The 22,386-nt window shown below is 25.6% G+C and overlaps 5 protein-coding genes across 7 annotated transcripts in view; 4 read left to right on the plus strand and 1 right to left on the minus strand.

Moving 5' to 3' along the window:
- The first annotated feature begins 825 nt into the window (after nt 1-825).
- LOC122627472 (endoribonuclease Dicer) lies at nt 826-10,159 on the plus strand. The gene is made up of 25 exons (XM_043808587.1): nt 826-1,168; nt 1,259-1,436; nt 1,511-1,750; nt 1,916-2,198; nt 2,437-2,513; nt 2,593-2,696; nt 2,802-2,940; nt 3,178-3,308; nt 3,419-3,659; nt 4,267-4,512; nt 4,615-4,875; nt 5,086-5,259; nt 5,351-5,555; nt 5,665-5,980; nt 6,067-6,434; nt 6,522-6,661; nt 6,765-6,887; nt 7,063-7,359; nt 8,163-8,378; nt 8,474-8,674; nt 8,786-8,867; nt 8,963-9,183; nt 9,376-9,547; nt 9,729-9,804; nt 9,887-10,159. The coding sequence occupies exons 1-25, from the start codon at nt 1,011-1,013 to the stop codon at nt 10,047-10,049; spliced, it is 4,812 nt and encodes a 1,603-aa protein (XP_043664522.1). The 5' UTR covers nt 826-1,010; the 3' UTR covers nt 10,050-10,159.
- A 171-nt stretch (nt 10,160-10,330) lies between these two features.
- LOC122627473 (microfibrillar-associated protein 1) lies at nt 10,331-12,309 on the minus strand. Its single transcript, XM_043808589.1, has 2 exons — nt 11,900-12,309; nt 10,331-11,745 (listed from the first exon to the last, which is right to left on the minus strand). Exons 1-2 carry the CDS (start codon nt 11,994-11,996, stop codon nt 10,460-10,462), a joined length of 1,383 nt encoding a protein of 460 aa, XP_043664524.1. The 5' UTR covers nt 11,997-12,309; the 3' UTR covers nt 10,331-10,459.
- Nucleotides 12,310-12,362: 53 nt separating this feature from the next.
- Nucleotides 12,363-15,156, plus strand: LOC122627475 (malate dehydrogenase-like). Its single transcript, XM_043808591.1, has 5 exons — nt 12,363-12,796; nt 12,923-13,046; nt 13,471-14,208; nt 14,269-14,652; nt 14,793-15,156. Exons 3-5 carry the CDS (start codon nt 13,777-13,779, stop codon nt 15,153-15,155), a joined length of 1,179 nt encoding a protein of 392 aa, XP_043664526.1. The 5' UTR covers nt 12,363-12,796; nt 12,923-13,046; nt 13,471-13,776; the 3' UTR covers nt 15,156.
- Nucleotides 15,157-15,673: 517 nt separating this feature from the next.
- LOC122627474 (endoplasmic reticulum junction formation protein lunapark-B) lies at nt 15,674-19,936 on the plus strand. The gene is made up of 9 exons (XM_043808590.1): nt 15,674-16,006; nt 16,777-16,818; nt 16,897-17,084; nt 17,200-17,386; nt 17,619-17,871; nt 18,013-18,183; nt 18,257-18,442; nt 18,559-18,654; nt 18,780-19,936. Exons 1-9 carry the CDS (start codon nt 15,980-15,982, stop codon nt 18,833-18,835), a joined length of 1,206 nt encoding a protein of 401 aa, XP_043664525.1. The 5' UTR covers nt 15,674-15,979; the 3' UTR covers nt 18,836-19,936.
- A 1,101-nt stretch (nt 19,937-21,037) lies between these two features.
- Nucleotides 21,038-22,386, plus strand: part of LOC122627749 (nascent polypeptide-associated complex subunit alpha) — a 2,330-nt gene continuing 981 nt past the window's right edge. The window contains exons 1-3 of one of the 3 annotated variants that reach the window (XM_043809197.1): nt 21,038-21,135; nt 21,875-22,150; nt 22,251-22,370. In XM_043809197.1, the coding sequence (XP_043665132.1) occupies nt 21,890-22,150; nt 22,251-22,370 (381 nt within the window). In that variant the 5' untranslated portion in view covers nt 21,038-21,135; nt 21,875-21,889. Of the gene's footprint in view, nt 21,136-21,192; nt 21,289-21,874; nt 22,151-22,250; nt 22,371-22,386 lie in introns of those variants that run through there. The other 2 variants (XM_043809198.1, XM_043809196.1) reach the window with 2 other exon arrangements.

Below are 22,386 nucleotides of genomic sequence, written 5' to 3' on the forward strand. Positions count from 1 at the left end.
ATATATATATATATATGTTTATTGTTACGTATAATGATATTTTTATATTTAAAATAATTATATTTACAAAATTCAAACATTTCTTTCATATAATACATCTTTTATTTTTATTAATAAATTGTAAGAATAAAAAAATATTTTGTTTAAAATTTTTATTCCCATTACTATTTTAGTTTTAATACCTAATGTAAAAATAAAATTAAATCGAATAAAATTAAGTTGTATGATTATTAAACGGTAAATAAATGCCGATATAATTTGTACGTTCTTTAATTAATATATATTGTTAGAGAAACGTATGTCCATATTTTCTAAAGCGCCCACAATCAGTGCATTTTTATTACATCTAAATTCATTTTTGAAAAAATTATATATGTTCACGTTTGTATGTATATTATATACGTATGCATATTGTATATGTATACATTCATTTTTGCATACTACTTTCTTTTTTATTGTTATCAGTGCGTGAAATATTGCATACATGTGCATTTACATCTGCAAGAACATTGTTCTAGGGATTTTCAATTATGATCATTCACACTTATGATTTACGTATACACAATTAATTCAAGAATAGGGCTCAAATATCGAATTAGCCGTCATTCTATTTTGATATGCCTTTTCAAATAACAATTTGAAAAAAGTAAATTCAAGTTTAATAACTATACAAAAAGTAGGAACTTTTGTATTTACGTGGTTGTCTTATACGATGCTCTGATTCAATTTAAGAAAGTATGGACTAGTCGATGATCAGTAATTGGTAATCCCGGTACTTGAAAAGTTTTAATGATTTTTTGCGAAGTGACTAAATATTTTATGAAACGATAAGCTTAAATAGAGAATATAATTTATTATTAATTTAATTTTATTGTGGTACAGTCCTTTTATAATAAAGTGCAATGTATCATCAAGTGTCTTGATATTATTTGTATTTTGTTTATTCTTATTGACACTGAAAATAGGCAGTTCCATTTTGTCTTCCATACCAGTCCCATTACAGTAGAAAAATGGAGAATAAATCAGAGGAATTTATCGCAAGGCCATATCAAATAGACCTTTACGAAAAAGCATTGAAGTCCAATACGATTATTTATCTACCAACGGGTTCGGGAAAAACATTTATAGCAATGATGCTTCTTAAAAAATTAAGTATTGCTATACAAAAGTATGTTATAATTATTTTTATCTATGCAAATAAATAATTATTTATGTTAATAATCTATATGAAATAAATCATTTTATATTTTATTCTTAGACCTTACAGCAAAGGTGGTAAAAGAACAGTGTTTGCGGTCAATACAGTACCTTTGGTGACACAACAAACTGAATATATTGCAAGACATACAAGATTATCATGTAAAGGATATTGTGGTGATATGAATGTTGATTTTTGGACAAAAGAAACATGGTTACAAGAGTTAGAAGAATATCAAGTATATATAATAAATATTCATATATTTTTATCATATAATGAATTATTTTAATACAATAGAAAAATCTTTTTTAGGTTTTAGTAATGACGAGTCAGATACTTTTAGATATTATAATTCATGGATATTTGCATTTAAACAGAATTAATTTGATAATTTTTGACGAATGTCATAGAGGAGTAAATGATCATCCTATGCGCCAAATTATGCAGCAATTTGAACGATGTGAAGCTTCAGAACAACCTAGAATATTAGCATTATCTGCTACTCTACTTAATTCTAATGTAAAACTACATAATATTATAGAATCAATTAAGGTAAACTTCAATAATTTCTAAATATATATTACTTTAATTATAAAAATATAAATATTATTGTGTTATAGCTGCATTTAATAAATTATGAACTATATAAAATACATATATGAGTATATATAAATATAAAAATTAATAAGTATCTAATATAATTTTTTGATATTACAGACTTTAGAAATAACATTTCATTCAAAAATAGCAACAGTAGATAATATAAAAGGATATTGTACAAATCCAAAAGAAGTTGTGGTTCGGTATGAAACATATACAGATACAGACAGTTGGTCTAAGGGAATAATGTTTTTAAGAAATCTAGCAGGTTTATTAAATGTTGCATGTATTCCATCTAATCGTGACTTTAATCAATCAAGTAGAGAATTTAAAAAAAAAACTGTAAATGTAAAACTTTTGAATCTTATAGAAGATATTAAAGAACATGCTGATATAACAGGTAATCATAACTGATAGTAGAAATAAATAATATATAAGTAAAATTATTTATATATGATTTAAATATATATACATTGTTCCACAAATTTCTTTCATTATTTGCATGTAGCTATTTTGTCTAAAAATAGCAATATCTAAAAACAAAAGAAACTTTTGGAGCAACATAATATATATATATATATATATATATATATATATATATATAGACACACACACACACATATAAATACTTTTTTCAGGTTTATATGGTGTTAATAAATGTATTTTATTACACTTAATTCAACTAGAATACAAAAAGAGAACTGTTGATCATCAAGTATGTATATTAGAAAATTATATAATATCAGTTCTGTAAACATGAAATTATTCATCACATTTATTCATCCTCTTTACAGTTTGCATCACATTTCTTTGAATATGTGGTAACAGAATTATTTAAATTAAGAAGACTCGTGGAAGATGAAATGGACGATTATTCAGACCAACAAAAAATATATAAGTTAGTATATATTAAAATTTTTATTATATGTATCTTATAAAGCATGTTTTATTTGTTTTTATATATTTCTTGGTGTGTGTATAAATATATGATTTTAAATTACAGTTTTTCATCAGATCGAGTTCTCAGACTAATTACATTATTGAAAAATTTTAATGATAATAAATCAAGCAACCAGAAATTTTGTTGCATTATTTTTGTAAAACGTAGATTCACTGCTAAAGTATTATACCATGTTTTAAAGGTAAGATGAAATTATAAATAATATTCTTAGTAAATTCATTAGAAAAATATTTAATTTTTCAATCAAAGATAAAATGCTTATATATCGAATTTATCTTTAGTAATATTTTATCGTATTTGTTGAAAATAATGTATAATATCTTATCATTTTATCTTTTAATACATTTTTCTATAATCTCATTTATATACATTATCTATAATCTCACGTATATACATTTTTCTCAAATCTCTTTTTTAGGATATACATGCTTTTGATGAAAGCTATGGATTTTTATTACCGGATTATATTGTAGGTTTTAATAATAGTCCTTATAAAAATTCTAAAGAAGTTTTATGTATTTCTAAATGGAACAGAGAAGTTTTACATAGGTATAATAATATATTCATTTTCTATATATTATTTTTCTGATAGAACTCATAACAACATATTAACATCCTATATTATTATAATAATTATATATTATAATATTTTTATACAGATTTAGAAATGGGTTAACTAATTGTGTTATAGCAACGGATGTTCTTGATGAAGGGGTTGATATACCTGTTTGTACACTTGTAATACGTTTTGATCTTCCACTAGACTTCCGATCTTATATTCAAAGTAAAGGACGCGCTCGTCATTCATCAAGTCAATATGTTATCATGTTAAATAAAAATGATCACAATTATATTAAGAAACACATGCTATTTCAAGATATTGATAGGTCTTTACAAAAGGTATATCATGATATATATTATTTTAATAATAGTGTTGTATATATAAGGAAATTAGTATGTCTGTCTGTCTATCTGTCTAACAGTCTGTCTGTTTGTCTATCTGTTTGACAGTTTGTCTATCCATCTATCTGTCTGACGAACTGTCTATCTATCTATCTGTCTCTCCGTGTGCGCGCGAGTTCATGCGTATGTTTATATTGGGTCAATTAACTAAACAACTGTAGTTGTATGAATTCATGCAAAATTTTAACGGGTGATTAATTTTTCATCCATTTTTTTCATCCATTTTTTTCATCCATCATGTTTACACCGTTAGTGATAAAGTATACCTTTGGTCCGAAAATGCACACTAAAATACACGCTTATATTCTGACTAACTATATAGTAGTAGCGGACGATATTAACGTAACGAAAGGGTTGAATTTTTTATATATCTTAGCGAATTATTTTCTAATTTTCTATAAAAGATAAAATTAAATTAAACAAATTTGGCATAGTTTGCCTAATTTATTCATGTTCATTTATTTAACATAGACTTAATATGTATTTTTTTGCAGGATTGCTTTATATAAATTTACTGATTTTAGCCTTATTTTATTATATTTAGATATTAGTAGGAAAATCTGAGTTACGTACAGAACCTACTGCAAAGGAAATTAAAGATCAATTATATTCTTATACAATTGAACCATATATAGTGAAAACAGGTGAAAATACCGAAAGTATACTAACAGAACAAGCTGCAATTAGTTTAATAAATAGATATTGCGGTTTATTATTGAAATCGAAATTTATATCTTTGTCTCCAGTTTGGAAATTATATAAAATTAATGAGGAGAAGAAACAATTTCAGGTATTTCTATTGCATTATTATTTTAGCGAAGAAAGATTATAATTAGATATTAACTATATATATTGTTCATTTAATTGGTATATAATATGGTGAACTTTTCAGGTCTCCCTTAAATTGCCATCTCTATCTCCGCTTAAAGAAATAGTCTTTGGAGATGTTATGTCTTCCATAGATGCAGCTAAAAGATCTGCTGCTTTTAAAACTTGTATAAAATTACATCAAATTGGTGAATTATCAGATAATTTAATGCCATGTATAAATGTTATTCCAGAAAATACAAATTATCTTTTCCCGAATTGGATAGATGAAGATATAAAATCAAATCCTGGTACTAACAGAAGAAGAAGATATCACAAACTTATGGTAATTATTCAATTATTACTATTACTATTATTATCATTTTTATAGCCCTCTTAATATATTTCTTATCTTCCTTTTTTCTAAACTATTTCTTCTTAATATAATTTTTAAATATAATTTTATAATAATTTATTTTAAATAAAACAACTGTAATTTTATGAAATATTATAAAACTTGGATGAGAGAAGTATTATTAAAAAATATTTTTTGTAGTATCCAGAGCCATTATATGGCACATTTCCTTCAGAAGGAGTTACTTTATATCTTCATATTCTTTGCACTGAACCAGTATATCCAGTACCACAAGATAATAGAAATTTAGTATTTTATAACTTGTTACGTGATTCGGCTGGATTTGGAATACTTTCAACGAAATCAATTCCACAAGTAAATAAGTATTCAAAGTTAATTAAATATGTAATCTTCGTAAGAATTTATATATTAAAAAAAATGTTTTTTATTATGATGTATTCATTAGATTCCATCATTTCCTATCTTCATGAATGTTGGAGAACTGAAAGTTAATGTTAAAGTTGACCATGAAAAAATGATTTTAACTTCTGAAGAAATTGAAGAATTAAAAATTTTTCATACTACGATATTTAGTAATATTATATCTGTTATTAAGCCATTTATGACTTTCGATAATGATAACCTTGATAATTGTTTTCTTATTGTACCAAGTAAGTAATAAAAGTAATTTTTTTGCATAATTTAATATTGTAATGATATAGAAGATAATATATTTATTAATATATATTAATTATATTTATTAAAAATATTTTTTTACAGCTGATAAGGAACATAAAATAAATTGGAGTGTTGTTAAAAAATACAAATATATCAATTATGTTAAGTCTTCTACACCATTACAAAACGTTGATTTCGAATTAGCATTAATTGTTCCTGATTATAGATTATCTCCAAATGTGTATGTTGTCACACAAGTATGCGATGATCTTGCACCAAATTCATGTTTTCCAACAAATGATTTTCTTACTTATGCTCATTACTACGATCAAAAACATGAGTTAAAAATACGTGACTTAAACCAATCAATGTTAGAAGTAAAACCGATTTCAACGAAAATTAATTGTATAAAACCACGGTATGTTACCAAGAAAAATAGAGAGCATAAAATGTATTAAATTATATAATAAGGAATATAATATACGTTTACTTTCATTTTTACAGAAATATGAAGTCTGGTTTAAGTAAAAGAAAACGTGCAGATGCACTTGAAGATTATGACGAACATTTAGTACCAGAATTATGCTGTAAAGTTGAATTTCCTGCACTGTATTGGCTTAAAGCAACTACTTTACCATCCATTCTTCATAGAATTTCGCAATTGTTAATTGCATTAGATCTAAGAGAGACGATTTCTAAAGAGGCAAATTTGGGTACTTCGCTGAGTGATCTTATAAATCATATTTGGCCTCCTTTGATCATAGATATACAAGAATCTGAAGCTAAAGCAGAACAGATGTCAGAAGGTACATTTGATGAAATTATACAAACTGGACAGCCAATATTAGATTTAAATGGACCTGAAATCGATGGTATGTATAATTAAAAAATTTTTGTAATAATATATAAAAAAATATGTATATATCTTAGAAAAATATGTATATTTTATTATGTTATAGTTCTTAATATTGATGCAAATCTGTATCCTTGGTCAAAAGAGGAAGAACCACCAGACATAATTAGAAATGCTGAATATATCCAATTAATTGATATTGAATATTACAGTCATTTTATGACTAGTACATGTGCTTCAGAAACGGTATGGCAGCATATTAAATATATATATATTAAATTTACATTTTAATATATTAAGTTTATTAGCATAATTGTTAAATATTTATTACACATTTTTATTATCACAGATTTATAATCAACGTAAAGCCAAAATAATTAACTACAAAAGTAGGCCTAAAGTAACGGTACCACCTTTGAAAATTCTAGAAGTAAATGATAAAATAGGGCCAGAACCAATACAAATTATGCAGGTAAATGAAATATCAAATTACTATATATATATATATAGCTTATACAACATTATATATATATATAATAATCTTATATATATATATATAAGATTATTAAGAGTTATGATTAATGGTTAGAAAATATTATAATAATAATAATTATTATTATTATTAATACAACATTTTATTTTTTTAGGCGCTAATAACTAATGGAAATGACGTATTTGATCTAGAAAGATTAGAAATTTTAGGAGATTCTTATTTAAAATTTATTATATCTTTATATTTGTATACGAATTTTCCAAATTATAATGAAGGTCGTTTGACTGCACTTAAAGGAAAAATGATTGGAAATCGAAATTTATATTATTGTGGCACTACAAAGTCCATCCCAGGATGTATGAAAGTCGATGATTTTATACCAATGAGCACATTTATTCCTCCAGCTTATACAACATTTCGCCCTTTACAAAAAATTTTATTAGATGCTAAGGTTCTTGTTTTTTTTATATGTGTGTGTGTGTGTGTGTATATACACACGTATTTTGGCTTACTAAAAGTTGTTATTTTATGTTTAATTATAACATTCTTTTATTTTTGATTTTTGAGATTTACCACATCTATTATTTTTCTATTTTATATTTATTTTATACAACGGTATAAGTATACAATAGAAACGGGCAATTATAAACATCGATTTTTCCGAATACCATTAGGATAATTTGTTCACGCTCAAATAATAAAATGCTTTCATACAAGATCAATAAGCTCGTGAAAATAGATATTATAAATATAGTATTTTAAAGGACAGAAAAAAGCACTTTATTATTTGAAGACGAAAATATCTCTTAACGAAAAACGCAATAATTGCATACTGATTCACTGATTTATGATTGTTGATAAAATAGTCCAAGACGATTTTAGTCGACTCAATTCTACCTCAGCGGTTTCCGGAAAAATCAATTTTTATAATCATTTGTTTTTCTATCTAATATCACTAATTTTATATCTTTTAGTACTTTTCATATTTCTACACATATACTACTATAATACTATTTTTTAGTACTATTCATATTTCTACACGTATACTAACACATCATATTTTAAAATTCATCTGTTTGTTTTTCTGTAAATTTCTCTATTTTTTCATTCTAAATTAGTTATTTTCTCATGTTATTCTCCTACATATAGAAAAAAAATAGGGGGAATTATAAATACATGAGTATATAATAAATTCTAGATATAAGTTTGAAAACATTATTACTATTTATCGGTCATTATTTTTATATCTGTAAGGTATCACCAAATGTATTATATGAACTAAACATACCTGAAGAAGAAAGATTTTCTGGATATATAAGTGAAAATACAAAAAGCGAAATGCAAACGAAAGTTTTGAATTGGGCTGCTGCTGAAACACAGACTGGTATTGAGTATTACATAGGTGTACAAATAGTTCCAGACAAAGCAGTTGCAGATTGTGTAGAAGCACTAATAAGTGTATATCTTAAAGTAAGATAATTCTGGTGCTTAAAATTATTGTTATGTTATTGCTATTATTACTATCATTATTATTAATTCTTTTTACTATTATTATTTACTTAAAGAGTATGGGAATGGTAGGAGCTGCAAAATTATTAATATGGTTTGGTATTTTGCCTTCCTATACTAACATTAATGAATTATTATATTCTGTTACTCAAAAACCAGAAATTAATTCTGGAGATCCAAATGATTATATGCCATGGGCTGAAACAATAGAGAAAAGTATGAATTATAAGTTTCAAAATAGATCATATTTGTTACAGGTAATTGAAAAATAATCTCCTTTTCCCAATAACAATAATTCTTAAATATGTTAACAAACATATATATTCTTATAATCATGTTAATGAAATACATGTCTATAATTTTTTTAGGCTTTTACACATCCATCTTACACAGAAAATACTATAACAGAAGCTTATCAAAGATTGGAATTTTTAGGTGATGCTATTATTGGTAAGAATGAAGAAACATACAAGTTCTTTATATGTATACATGTACTTACATTATTTTATTCCAAAATGTGATACTTCTTTTTCATTTTCTTTCAGATTTTTTGATTACAGGGTATATTCATGAATATTTGGGAGTATTAAGCCCTGGTGAAGTTACAGATCTCAGATCTGCACTTGTAAATAATATTACATTTGCATGCTTAGCTGTAAGATATGGTTTACATACAGCTCTTTTATCCTATGCTCCACACTTGAATGATATTATTGATAGATTCGTAAAGTTTCAAGAAGAAAGAAATTACATAATTGATAACGAGGTAAACTAATAAATAATATTTTATAATCTTTACATGTTAATGTAAATAATATAAAAGTATAATCTTTTCTTTATCTTTCTCCCTCTTTTTCTCTGTCTTTTCTCTCTCTGTCTACTATAACATATTTTTATTTGAAATTAAATATTATTAATAAAAGTTTATAAATAATTTTTACAAATTATTTTCTTGTAGAATCTCTGGATTTTACTTGAAGAAGAAGAATGTAATATGGCTGAATATGTTGATGTTCCTAAAGTTTTAAGTGATATATTCGAATCTTTCATAGGAGCCGTTTATTTAGATACTAATAAAAATATTTTAGAAGTTTGGGATTTGCTATTTGCTCTTATGAATAGAGAAATCGGTACGTTTTTGTCTATTATATATATACATACATACATACATATATATATATATATATATATATATATATATATATATATATTTAAAAATGATTCTCATCATCTAATAATTACATCGAATTTTTTTAAAATTTAGTTTTCCATAATATTATTAGCGTATTGATTTTATATATATTTTTATAGATATTTTTAGTAAAGATGTTCCAAAGCAACCTGTGCGTTTAATCTATGAATCGCTAGGAACAAATGCAAGATTTTTGTAAGTTTCATTTGAGGACACTTTATATCTCCATTTTAATAATCGTATAAAATCGTTCTTAATTTCTTTTTATTGTATCTAGATCTCCTACTTTAATAGATGGTACGAATACTATTATGGTGTCTTTAGAAATAATAAATAAAAGGAAATCAAAAATATTTCATGGATTTGGCGCCAATAAAAAGCAAGCTAAATGTGCAGCTGCAAAGCAAGCATTGAAGTTTTTACGTTGCAAAATTGAATGAAATATGAATGTATGATCTTATATTTTGACATTAAATGTTACATTTTATAATATTAGATAAACGGGAAACTTTGTGACAAATTTTAAATATATATATCATTCATTTTATCATTTTATTGACACAAACTTTCTTAGTTATCTGATAAATTAAAAAATAATTAAAATATATGTTTAATTATAAAAAAATATTCATGTTCATATTACAAAAAAAAAAAATATAGATGTTCACGTCATAATAAAATATACATGTCGTTCACATTATAATAAAATTAAAACATAAAATTAAAATAGATATACTTTTTATTTATATATACATTCTTATATCCAAATCTTATTATTAACAAATTTTAATACGTGATTATATATTTCTGTAGAGTAAAACTTTTAAATGCTTAGATATGTGTATTAAATTTAATTTTCATTTTTTCTTTTTTTCAAAGATGGTCGTTCAAAAACTTGTTTCATTCCAGCAGCTTGATTATTATGAAACTTAAGATTTTGAGCAGTTTCTGATATCCAGGGAGAGTCAAATTGAGTAGTATCTTGATCAACCAAATGAGTATATTTAGTTCTACCACTACGACCAAAGTTTTTAACTTGCATAACTTTTGGTAATATTGTCTTATCAAAGTGATCTTCCAAAGTAGCACCAGAAAAGTCTCTCTTAAATATGTTGTCATCTTTGTCCAAATAGAAGGCACCACGATGATAATATTTTTGTAAAAATTTATATTTTCCCTTTGCTGCTTTATTAGTTATAACCTTTGGATTTAATCGAGCTTCTTGTCTACGTTCTTCTTCAGTCATGTTACGTATTCGTTCAATTTCTAATCTCTCCTTTTCAATTTGTTCCCTCTCTTCTCGGTCTCGTTTAATTCTCTTTAATTCTCTTAATTTCCAAGCTTCATATTCAACCTCATCATTTTCATCATCTGTACAAACATCTTCAAGCTTACCCTCTTGATCATTGTTAGTTTTGCTAACTTGTGTTTCTTTCCGAATTGCTTCCTCCACCATACGAAAAGTTTGCCTTTTCCGTTCTTCTGCTAGTTTTTTAGCTTCTATTTCTGCTTGTTTTTGTTTCATTGCCTCCTTTTCTTTTTCCATAACTGTAATTCTGTCCTTTTTTCTAACAAAAACTGGTTTAAGTCTTGGACCTGTTTCTTCTTCAGAATCCGTATACTCCTCATATTCTGAACTTTCTTCCGTGCTTTCACCAGATCTTTCATCTTCTTCTCCATGTAATAATTCTTCTTCTGTCTCCTTTTTTGATAATACTCGTTGTTTCAAAGCTTCACGTCTTCGTTCTATTTCTGAATCCGATAATTCTTCATCTTCGGAAGAATCTGAACTTTCCAACTTAATCCTTTCACGTGATCTTTCTGGTTCTACCTCAATTAATTCAGGTTCATGAATATGCCTTTGCCTTTCAATATGAGATTCCGTAGTTGAATCTCGTTGTCTCTCTAATCGTGTTAATCTCCTCAAGCGTGGATCATCTTCATCTCTTATTTTTACAACTTGAGCTGAATGTGGGATATCGGTAATAGTTTCATTATCGTCATAACTTTTATGAACTCGTTTATCTAAAAAATCTTCATCTTCTGACTCTTCTTCCGAACTAGCCACAGGGGCATAATCAGGACGTTTACCAGAAACGTAACGATGCACTTTCACTTTTTTCATAGAGAGTTCTCCTGTAAAATAGGAAAAAATATATTTGATGTAAATATCAAATATTAATTAAAATTTAATATGATTTAATATACAAAGTTTGATAAATAATAAATAATTTTATAGAATATATATTTTTAAGTCTTTTGAAATTACATCATTATAACATAAACTAACCTTTATCATTTTTTACTGGCACGGCACCTGCTGTACTTTGTATTCCCATAGGTGCAGGTGCCAAAGAATTATTTGTTACAAAATAATCCATCATCATTTTGACGTTATTATTAAAGCAACAGTAATTATAAAATTCACTTGTCTCTTCTACTTTTTCCTTGTTTTAATAGCCTTATAAAGACTCAATAATCCGCTGCTAGATAGCAATGCCAATCTTAAATAGATTTTGACAACAAAGAAAGACTAGATAACTTAATTTTTCTAAAGTCAGTAAATGTATAGCCCATACGCACAGGAAAAGTCAACAACACTGTTAACAGGACAGTTAACTTTATCAAAGTAAATAACACTTTTTCTACAATAACACTAAGAAGCCTCGTGTCGAAGTTCATCTGAAAATGTGGATGGTACGAATTGTAATCTCTAGAATACCTGGCAGGTGGCGCTACTGTTCATTATCAGCCTTGGCATGTGTGTATCGCTTTGCACTTTGTTCTAACATTATTATAGATGATAACCATTGAGGTTTTAAATAAAGTTCGTAATTTTTACAGTTTTATTTGTGATCATTATTGTTTGTACTATAGAATAAAAATTTTTGACATAATTATCTTTTTTCTGTAATGAAGAAAATTTAGAAACTGCGGTGCATATTATTCTCGATAGTGAATCGATCTCGGCAGGATCGAATATCAGTATTAGATAGTATCACGTCGTTTTTCTCTATAATTTTCTGATTTCTTCTTTTTGTTCATGACAATACTGAATTTTTGGTTGGTAGCTCTGATTATTATAAAAAAGTTAACCGCCACAAGTTCAGAAAAAATTTTGTTTTCTTACATTTTTATTTATATTGACAATAATTCATAAGTACTTTTGCTTAAAATGGCAGATGAGGTATATTTGATGAATTGATTGAAACATTTCATTTTATTCATTTCTTTTATATATGCTATATATTTTATTTGTATTACTGTATACTGTGGATTTAAAGTTTAACAAATATTTTATGTATTCTTTCAGGAACTTCAGGAAGAATTAGAAATATTACGAAAGACGCGACGTGACTTACAAGAATATTATTATCTTTTAAGGATATTAAGAAATGATATAGAAAAAATGAGAAGCAACTTTTTATTCACATCTGGTAAAAAAATTAAAATATTACTTTAATTTATGTTATTAGATACGCGACAAAAAACTTTTAAAGAAATATTTGACAAATTATCTATATTCGTAAGAAAATAGTATTATTTGATTATAGTATTTATAGTATTAATGAATATATTAATTATTTAGTATGAAATGATCTTAATGAACGATTTTATTACTAAAAGAACAAAAGACTATTCAAATAATTGTAAAGATTAACCTTTCTTATAAATTTGACATGATGGAATATAAATTCTACAAAATAAAATTTTAAATAACTTTTAAAGTACATTGTTATATATTTCGACATTACTGATATAACCTTTTTGATAATACTTTATTTTTAAAAACTCAAGGTGTGTTCTATAATAAACAATAAAAAATATATTCAATCGACTAAGAACCATATCTTGTTTCAGATATTTGTGAGGCACAAAAAGACAATAAAGCTCAAAATATTACGAAAAATAAAAAAATTCCTTAATAGCATCACAAATTATATTAAAAGTATCAAATATGGTAAATCAATTATATATTTTTATTCATTTTTCAGGAAGATATACTCATTTTTATAATTTTATATTCTACTATAAGTTTTCTTAATATTTTTTATTAATAAAATGAATAATATATATCTAAATTTTTAGTATACTTTGTTTCATATCAAGAATTCCATGCTACTTTTGGAAAAGTATTAAAATACAGATATAAAATTAAATTTAAAAATGATCTTCAAGTGTTCCTCATACTATTTTCAAAGCATTACTGGATGTTTTTATAGATTTTGCATGATGCGAAATACTTCAAAAATACAATTGAATATTAGCAAAAGAAATATAAACTTTCATAGTCAAAATAGATCTAAAGAGAAAATATATGGAGAATGCAAATTAAATAATATTAAGCAACTCACGAGATCTTATGAATATAATATTTTTTTTGACCGTATGATCGATATAAATGTTTGTATTATTGGTGGAGGGTTATCTTCCGTCTATACAGCAATTCTTTTGAAACAATCCCGTCTTATAAAAGATATACATTTAGTTGATTTAAGTGGAACATTAGCTGGTACTGTATTGGATGCAAGCCATATTGATACTTCAATTTGTATAAAATATTTTACAAAAAAAATGATCAGAGAAGCCTTGACAAAAGTATGTTAATTTAATTACTTTATAATAGCAAATATAAGAAAAATCAATTTTTATTTATAGACAAATATTGTCGCGCTTATGGATGAATCTGATCTTAATATCCATAAAGACCCATATGTTCAATTTAATTCATGCTCAAAATATATTCATCAAATAATAGAGGATATAATTACAATTTGCCCTATGGCTCTTGTAGCAATTTTTACAAAACCAGTAACAGCAACATTATCAATGATATCAGAGATTTATAAACATGCAGGCAAATGGGATCCAAATAGATTGATCGGTTCTGCTTCTATGGAGATAATGAGAATTGAAACGATAACAGGAAATATCTTAGATTTAAATCCTGCATCTATATCAATTCCAATAGCAGGAGGGGCTGATCTAGATACTGTTGTTCCACTGTTATCATGTGCGAAACCTATCGATGGATTTATAACTGTATGAGTATAACAATACTTATATTTAAAAAATTTTTTATAATTTGATAAGATCAGTAGCATGAAAAATTAGAAACAAATACTTTACTATACTTTTTTTATGCAACTTTTCTTATAAATAATCATACATTAATTGTTTAGGCGCATAATAGCACATTGGTAGAATTATTTCAAGCAACCGAACAAGAGAAAACCCATTCTAACGTCAAAAAGTTTGCCCTTTTGGATGGAAACGCTGCAGTAAAATTAATCTTGACACTTGCTAGTGGCCTTAGTGGTATTGATAATATCTATGCATGTGCTTTTGTACGATCAAATGTATTGCCTGTATGTCGTTTCTTTACGTCTCAATTACAATTTGGATTGAGAGGAATTAAAGAAAATTTTGGTCTCCCAAAAGTTTCACCTTTGGAAATTAATATGATCGAAAAAGCAATTCCAATTATCAATGAATACGTAGAAATGGGAGTAAAAGCTGCTAATAGTAAAGAAATAAAATCATGACATTTTAAATGTATTATTTCTATTTATATATTATTTTATAATTCTTGTACTTCTTTTTTAAACATAATTTTAAATTTTAATAAAGGTTCTATTTCAATATCTTTATCTGTATTGATTATCTTCGAATAACCTATCGAACAGAATTATTGCTTGGTGATTTGAAATCTATGAAACATGATTGGCTGCATTTTCGAGTTATGATTAGTTATTTCTGTTAGAACCGTGAACACAGCCAATAACCAATATCATATTTAAGAAATTAGAAAAGAGCATTACAAATATATAAAACTAAAATTTGCTGCTATGGCGAAGAAAATAGGTTTTTAATTAATTTTGTTGGTATGATTTCGCACGGCTATTGTATAGTATTGCAGTTTCTTATATTCTTTTGTGGTTAATTTTTTTTTTTTTTCAAAATCCATATAAATCGAAAGGAAAAGCAAAAAGTGTTAACAATCGTCAAAAAATTAATGAAATATTGGATCGAGTTCATAGGCTTTATGAGAAAAAAATATATATAGATACACACACACACATATATATATATATATAATTTTTCATTGCAATATGTGAATAAACATTATCCTGTTGGCATCTGGAAAATCTTTGTAGAAAGCAAGTTATAAATATCGGTACAAAACGCGGGTGTAGTTATATTGGATTTGAAAGGTAGACCGTTGCATATATGACAATTGAATCTCGATGTTTTAAAAAAATCTTTTGTAAATCAGTGTCAATTCTGACACAAGAATTGACATTTGTATCGAATTAACATCAGTAATTTTTTTTTACGAGAAAAAGAACGCGATCGATCGTCCGAAAACATGGGAATCATATTATCCAGATTTCGAGTAAGTATTTTTGTTACATTATTGTGTTTCGTGGCTTTGCCTATTACGTACTTCGTGTTTTTGATCTTGAATTGGCTATATTATTAAGACGAGTAAGTGTTCCATTTCAGAAAGTTCATAAATATTTAATATATTATGAGAGAAATGTTTAATATTTTGTTTCTTTTTCTATTTTTTCTCTCCTTTTCTCTTTTCTTTTCTTTTTTTTTTTTTTTTTTTTTTTTTTTTTTTTTTTATCGAACTATATAAAACGGAATGTACATGAATAATATTTTTATCTAGCAACTATAGTTATTTTTAGAATCAAGGCACGCTCGTGAATTCTATATGCATCATTATTTTAAGAAATCACATTCATTATGCATATCGATTTTAAATATCTTAAAATAATAATATAAATTTTTGAGCAAAACTGATTTGACACTGTATAGAGGGAATTTTGAAAAATATTTATCTTTAAAATTTTATGTATTGTCATTTTGGTTCTATATCATTGGGATGATTAATCAAAATTGAAAGATAATTAATACGATAAAAAGTATCATTCCAACCGTTTCTTTCCTTAGATATTTGCATACAATTACAGTTGTTATTTTCGTTCGCCAAACATTAAAATAAATTTCAAGTATTTTACATTAATGTATTTTAATCAGATTACCTTGTACTTTTTATATCATAAATTATTTGAATATAGAATTTTATTAAGATCTATTAATAGAGAAAAAATTAATGTAATTTTTTTTATAATAAAGAATTTTATATCTTATTAGGTAAAGAAAACAACTATTGAAATTTTAGAAGATTTAGATTCGGTAAGAGAAATCTTTATTTTATGTTATTTCTTTTTATTTTATTGTTATATAAAAAATATAAGATTTGTTTGTTTATAGAAAATAAAAGAAATACAAGAATATGGACAAAATACTGAACAAAAGCACAAAAAGATTGTTGGAACACTTGTCATTTATAGCGTTGTTCTTTATATTACAACAGCCTTCATTTTCTATTTTTACTTCTTCCCAGCCTCTTTGTATGATCAAATATTCTATATTACTCCATTATTAATTTTTCCAATTATGTAAGTATCTTTATTTTTTTAATTGATTATATGTAAAGGCAAGCATAAGTTACTCGATTAACTAATCTATAAATGAATTGACAATAAATATGAAGAGAACATTATATTACTACAGAATACTATTTACAAAAAAAATGGTATCATGGTACTATAAACGCAAAATATCTCGGAATCAAGAAAAGTTGATAATAATGCAACAAGAGAAGAGTAAAATTTTAGATGAAGTTACAGAAACTGAAACATATAAAAAAGCCAAAGAGATTTTATTACGATTTGCACCCGATCAACTGAAAATGACATCAGTAAGTCAAAATAATTGTATTAAGTACATAATAAAGATTTTTATATACGTATAGTAAAGGTAAGTAATTTCTTATTTTAGAATCCTACAAGTATATGTTATAATAGTGAAAAATATAATTATATAATGATTCTTACACATCTATATAATATATAGAAGAAATATTATTCTAAATTCAAAGTAGAATTTAGTTAATTTACAATAACTATAAGAATAATATTACTGATTTTTAGACATCTGTTAAAGTACCAGAGACAGTAGAAAAATTACGACAACCCAACATACCACATATTATCGCATTTTCATCGCCTGGTATAGGAGAAATAAGAAGAAGAACTGTAGGAAATCCTAATCAGTCACCCAATGTTTCAAGGGATATCAATGCTCGAAGTTTACCTGTTGATGGAACTCCTAATAAAAGCACACAGTTAAATACTCCTATTCAAACTGGTTTTAGGATGCTTAGTAATACATCCATGGGCTACAGTTAGTACTGTTTTGTATTTATACATAGTAAATTATTTAAAGTTTAAAATAATTATACTAATATATTATATTCTGTTAATACATGTGTATAGTATCACTTTATCCATATTACATTAATATTGAATTTATATTACGTGTTAGGAACACCTGAGTATACATTAGCACGTCCTGTATTACCACATCACAGAAGCAATTTTGACCGTTTAATCGATTACTTGGTGGGTGATGGGCCATCAAATCGTTATGCTTTAATTTGTCGTCAGTGCGAATGTCATAATGGAATGGCTCTTAAAGAAGAATTTGAATATTTAGGTGAATAAGATTTTTGAAAATCTGTTAACAAAAGTAGCTAATAAATGAGAAAATGTAATACTTGTATTCGTAGGATTTAGATGTTGTTATTGCAATTTTTGGAATCCTCCAAGAAAACAAAAACCAGGAGTCCAAAGAATAGAAGATGTTTCTTCTAATACGTCTCCAACTTCTGGAACACTTGCAAATGATTCATCTGATAAAATCATAAAGACATCAAAACTTCCGGAAGTAGAGGCATCATGTTCATCTGATACTGGTAATTTGTTACTTTGTTACTTTCTCAATATAAATAAGCAATATATATATATATATGTGTGTGTGTATGTGTGCGCGCGCGTATGTGTATATATATCTGGAGTGACTAATTTTTAGATTCAGATATTGAACTAGTTGAAAGACCAGCAGAAATATCTGAAAACCAAGAGCATATTGATGATAATTATACTAATTTCAATATAAATGAAAAAGGTAAACATAAAATTTTTGGCTAATATTTATCTATTATTTTATCTATATCCTAAAAAAAAATGTGTATTTTTCTTTCTATCTATATATCTTTTTTAATTATTTCTACATAACTGCTTCATAATTAGGAATGCAAAGCTCAGAAGATAAAAAATCCAACGAAGAAATGGAAGTTGAAGATTGATATCTTAAGAATTCAGTCGGCATAGGTACTATATTACTGTTGATAATGACATTAATAATACAGCGCAATATATTATAATTGTGTTTTATGTTTAGTAGTGGTCAATTATATAAAGATTTGAAAAGAAATTATTAAATTCTCAACAGTTAAAAAAAATATCATTCCAAGTTATCTTTGTGCAATCGTCAGAGAAATTGCATAAAAAGTTTAATAGCACAGTATGATAAAGATAGAGTTTCTTTTTAATTATAACAAATAATCATTCTTTCCAGTTTGCATCTAAATAATGTTTCTATTAATTTTACAATCTTAATTCATTTATCATTAGAAAAATAATCAAATTCTTATAATTTAGTTATAAACTATGTATTTCATATGAGACTGTTTATCTTGATAATAGAAACAAATTAGTATTTATATTAGAAGAACTTTTTGCAAGTGAACATAAAAATTATTAAATTTTTTCATATTTTGGAAAATAAGAAAAATATGTTTAATGTAATTTTATTGCATTTTATTTATTCTTTTCTTTTTTAGAAAATTCCAAAATAATTTATATTTTACTGAAAGATAAATTCTATAGACCTGACTAATTTATAAAATTACTAGTAATTGATATTATATTTTTAAGTATTCAAAATGCTAATTGAAGAATTATATATACATATAAAAATGATACATATGGAAAATATTTTGATGTTTACACTTAATAAAAAGAAAAATACATATTTAATGAGATGTTTGCTACAAAAATATATTTGTTAAGTACGTTATAAATTCTGCACGATAAAAGCTTAAGTGTTATCTTACAAAGATTAAAAGATATTAGAAAATCAAAGAAATAAGTCTCGCGAGACACTTATTTGTCTATTAATACTATATGAGAAAATGTTTGAAGTTATTATATGCATAATAATATAGTAGACATTCGTTGTTTTGGATTAATATTACGTCGAATGTAATCTCCACAAGCAAAAAAGCAGATATATTTGTAATGTATAAGTGTATATGTATATCTAAATATTATAAGTTATATATACTATACATATACAAATTTTAAAGTTAAATAAAATTTTACATGAATATTTTTATAACAAAAAATATTTGCATTTTATATTTCTCAAGAGTATCTACAATAGTTACTTCTTTTTTTTTTTTGTAAATACTTTATCATATATATTTATAAATAATTTTTTATCTTTTATTGTGTTTTGAATACAAGTGTTTGCACTTATAAGAATAAGAGTTCTGACTATTGTTTTTGCTAACATTTATATAATTTTTTAAAATCTATGTGTACGTTATACAAATTTTAAAATATACGGAAGAAAAGTTATAAAAGATAGAAATAATTTTATTATAAAATCAAACAAAAAAGAAAGTATTGTATAACTAGATATTGTATTGTTTTTATAACGATTTTTTTTCTTTCTGCTACCATATATCGCATAAAATAAATATAACTTGAACCATTGTAATAATAATCTGAAATTTGTATTTTTGAAATTTATTGTTAAATATAATCTATTTTGGCGTTCATTATTTTTTTTTTTTATGAATGCTTATATGAATCACATTCTATCCATTTTCCTTGATATTTCATTTCTTTTTTATTACTATTTTATATTCTATTATATTCTAGAACTATATTTTCTTTGAGAATTTAATCCTTTTTTTTTTTTACATTGTTCATAATGATATTAAGTTTATTTAACACGAATAAAAAAATTATTAAAATATTAGAATACATATGTTTAGATAAATACATTTTCTAGTTCGAAAGTCTAACTACTTTTTGAATGATTAAAGATGACAAAATATCTAAAATACTTCTAATTTCATGCTTTTCTTTATTATTATTATTTTTTATATTCTTTATATTCTTATTATAAGAAATATAAAATTCCAATTTACGCTCAATGTGATCAGATCAACGTGATCATTTCGTGCAACTCATAAGGTATTGCGATTGGTTCGATGATCAAACAGTAAGAGTCAAAAAATGTTTACATTATTAAAATATCTATACCGTTGATTTAATAAAAAAAATTGTTTATAAGAATAAATAAAAAAAAAAAAAAAGGAATAAAGATTATAACGTTCAAAAAGATAATATGAAAAATTCATCATTGTAGAACAATGAATTGTGTCGTCGATTGTATATGAGATTTAACTCTGCGCTTGTCTAATGTTTGCGTTCTTAAAAGTACAAAGATGTGTCAGAAAGTAGCACATGTGTGAACTGGCCTCAGTTTATATGGTAAAAATAGTGCCCTACCGCCGAGGGACTATCGTTTGAGGTAAATCTAATGATTTTATCGGCATCGTCTTACGAAACCTGTTAAAATGTGTTTAACTAATGTAACATTTGTTGAAATAACGTTTATATAGAAGTAATATTCTAGTTTATTTCTTATCATCGATAATATACGTGATTGTATTTGGAAAGCTTGGTAGGCCTTGTCTACGATTTTATACGCACTTATATATAAAACTTCGTCAACGAGCTATAAAGTTATTGCATTTTTTAAAAGTAGAGTATGAGTTGAAAAACGATATTTTATAAACGTTTAATAGGTACGAAGAAGTTGACGGAAACTACTGTGTGCGGTGCTTTTACAGAAATTTAATAGGGCGCCATAACAATGTCTGCTTAATTGTGGAAATGGCCGCACTGAATCCGCATTGCTATTCTTTGTCGTCGTTGTGTTATTTATATTTGTATTGTCATTTCGAACGATAATAATTCCTTCATTTGATCTTGAAGTTATTAAAATTTGTTTTTAAGTTTATCGGATATACGTTGTAGATGGTGTTTTCTTATTTCGTTAACTTTGTACAAAACACGTGCCTCATTTTTCTCGTTTTGGGATTGATCGATTTACGTCTATGTAGCACAGAGTGGGGTAGAATAAAATAGAGAAAAATTATGTTTTTTTGAATATACATTTATGTTGTAGATATATGAATAAATTTTATTTATTTTATTTATTATATGTTGCCTTGTATGACAATTAAAAATATCTTTTTAATTTTTACCAGAGATTAAGAAAAATGCCTGAATTAACCGAACTAGACAAAGCTGCCAGCTCCGAGCCCACAAAAATTGAGGCTGCGAGAGTAGGAGTTGGATCTGGAACTGATTCCGATTCAGACGATACTATTCCAGAATTAGAAGATGCCGGTGTCGGTGGCACAGCCGGTTTTCCAACTACAGCGGTTACTGGACTTCCCATCGATTTGGTCTCTAAAGCTAAACAAAGCCGTGGAGAGAAAAAAGCTAGAAAGCTTATGAGCAAGTTAGGATTGAAACCGGTATGTAATTTTTTCTGTTTTCATAAAACTATCTATTTTTTCTTAAATTGTTATTAATTCGTGATTTTAACATTTGCTTTTTTTTTGTTTCGTAATATAGGTACAAGGTGTCAATAGGGTAACCATTAGGAAATCGAAGAACATTTTGTTTGTTATCAACAAGCCTGATGTTTTGAAAAATCCAGCTTCAGATATATACATTGTGTTTGGCGAAGCTAAGGTACGTTCTTATTCGT

This window comes from Vespula pensylvanica, chromosome 3 (assembly GCF_014466175.1).
Source record: "Vespula pensylvanica isolate Volc-1 chromosome 3, ASM1446617v1, whole genome shotgun sequence".
Lineage (NCBI taxonomy): Eukaryota > Metazoa > Arthropoda > Insecta > Hymenoptera > Vespidae > Vespula > Vespula pensylvanica.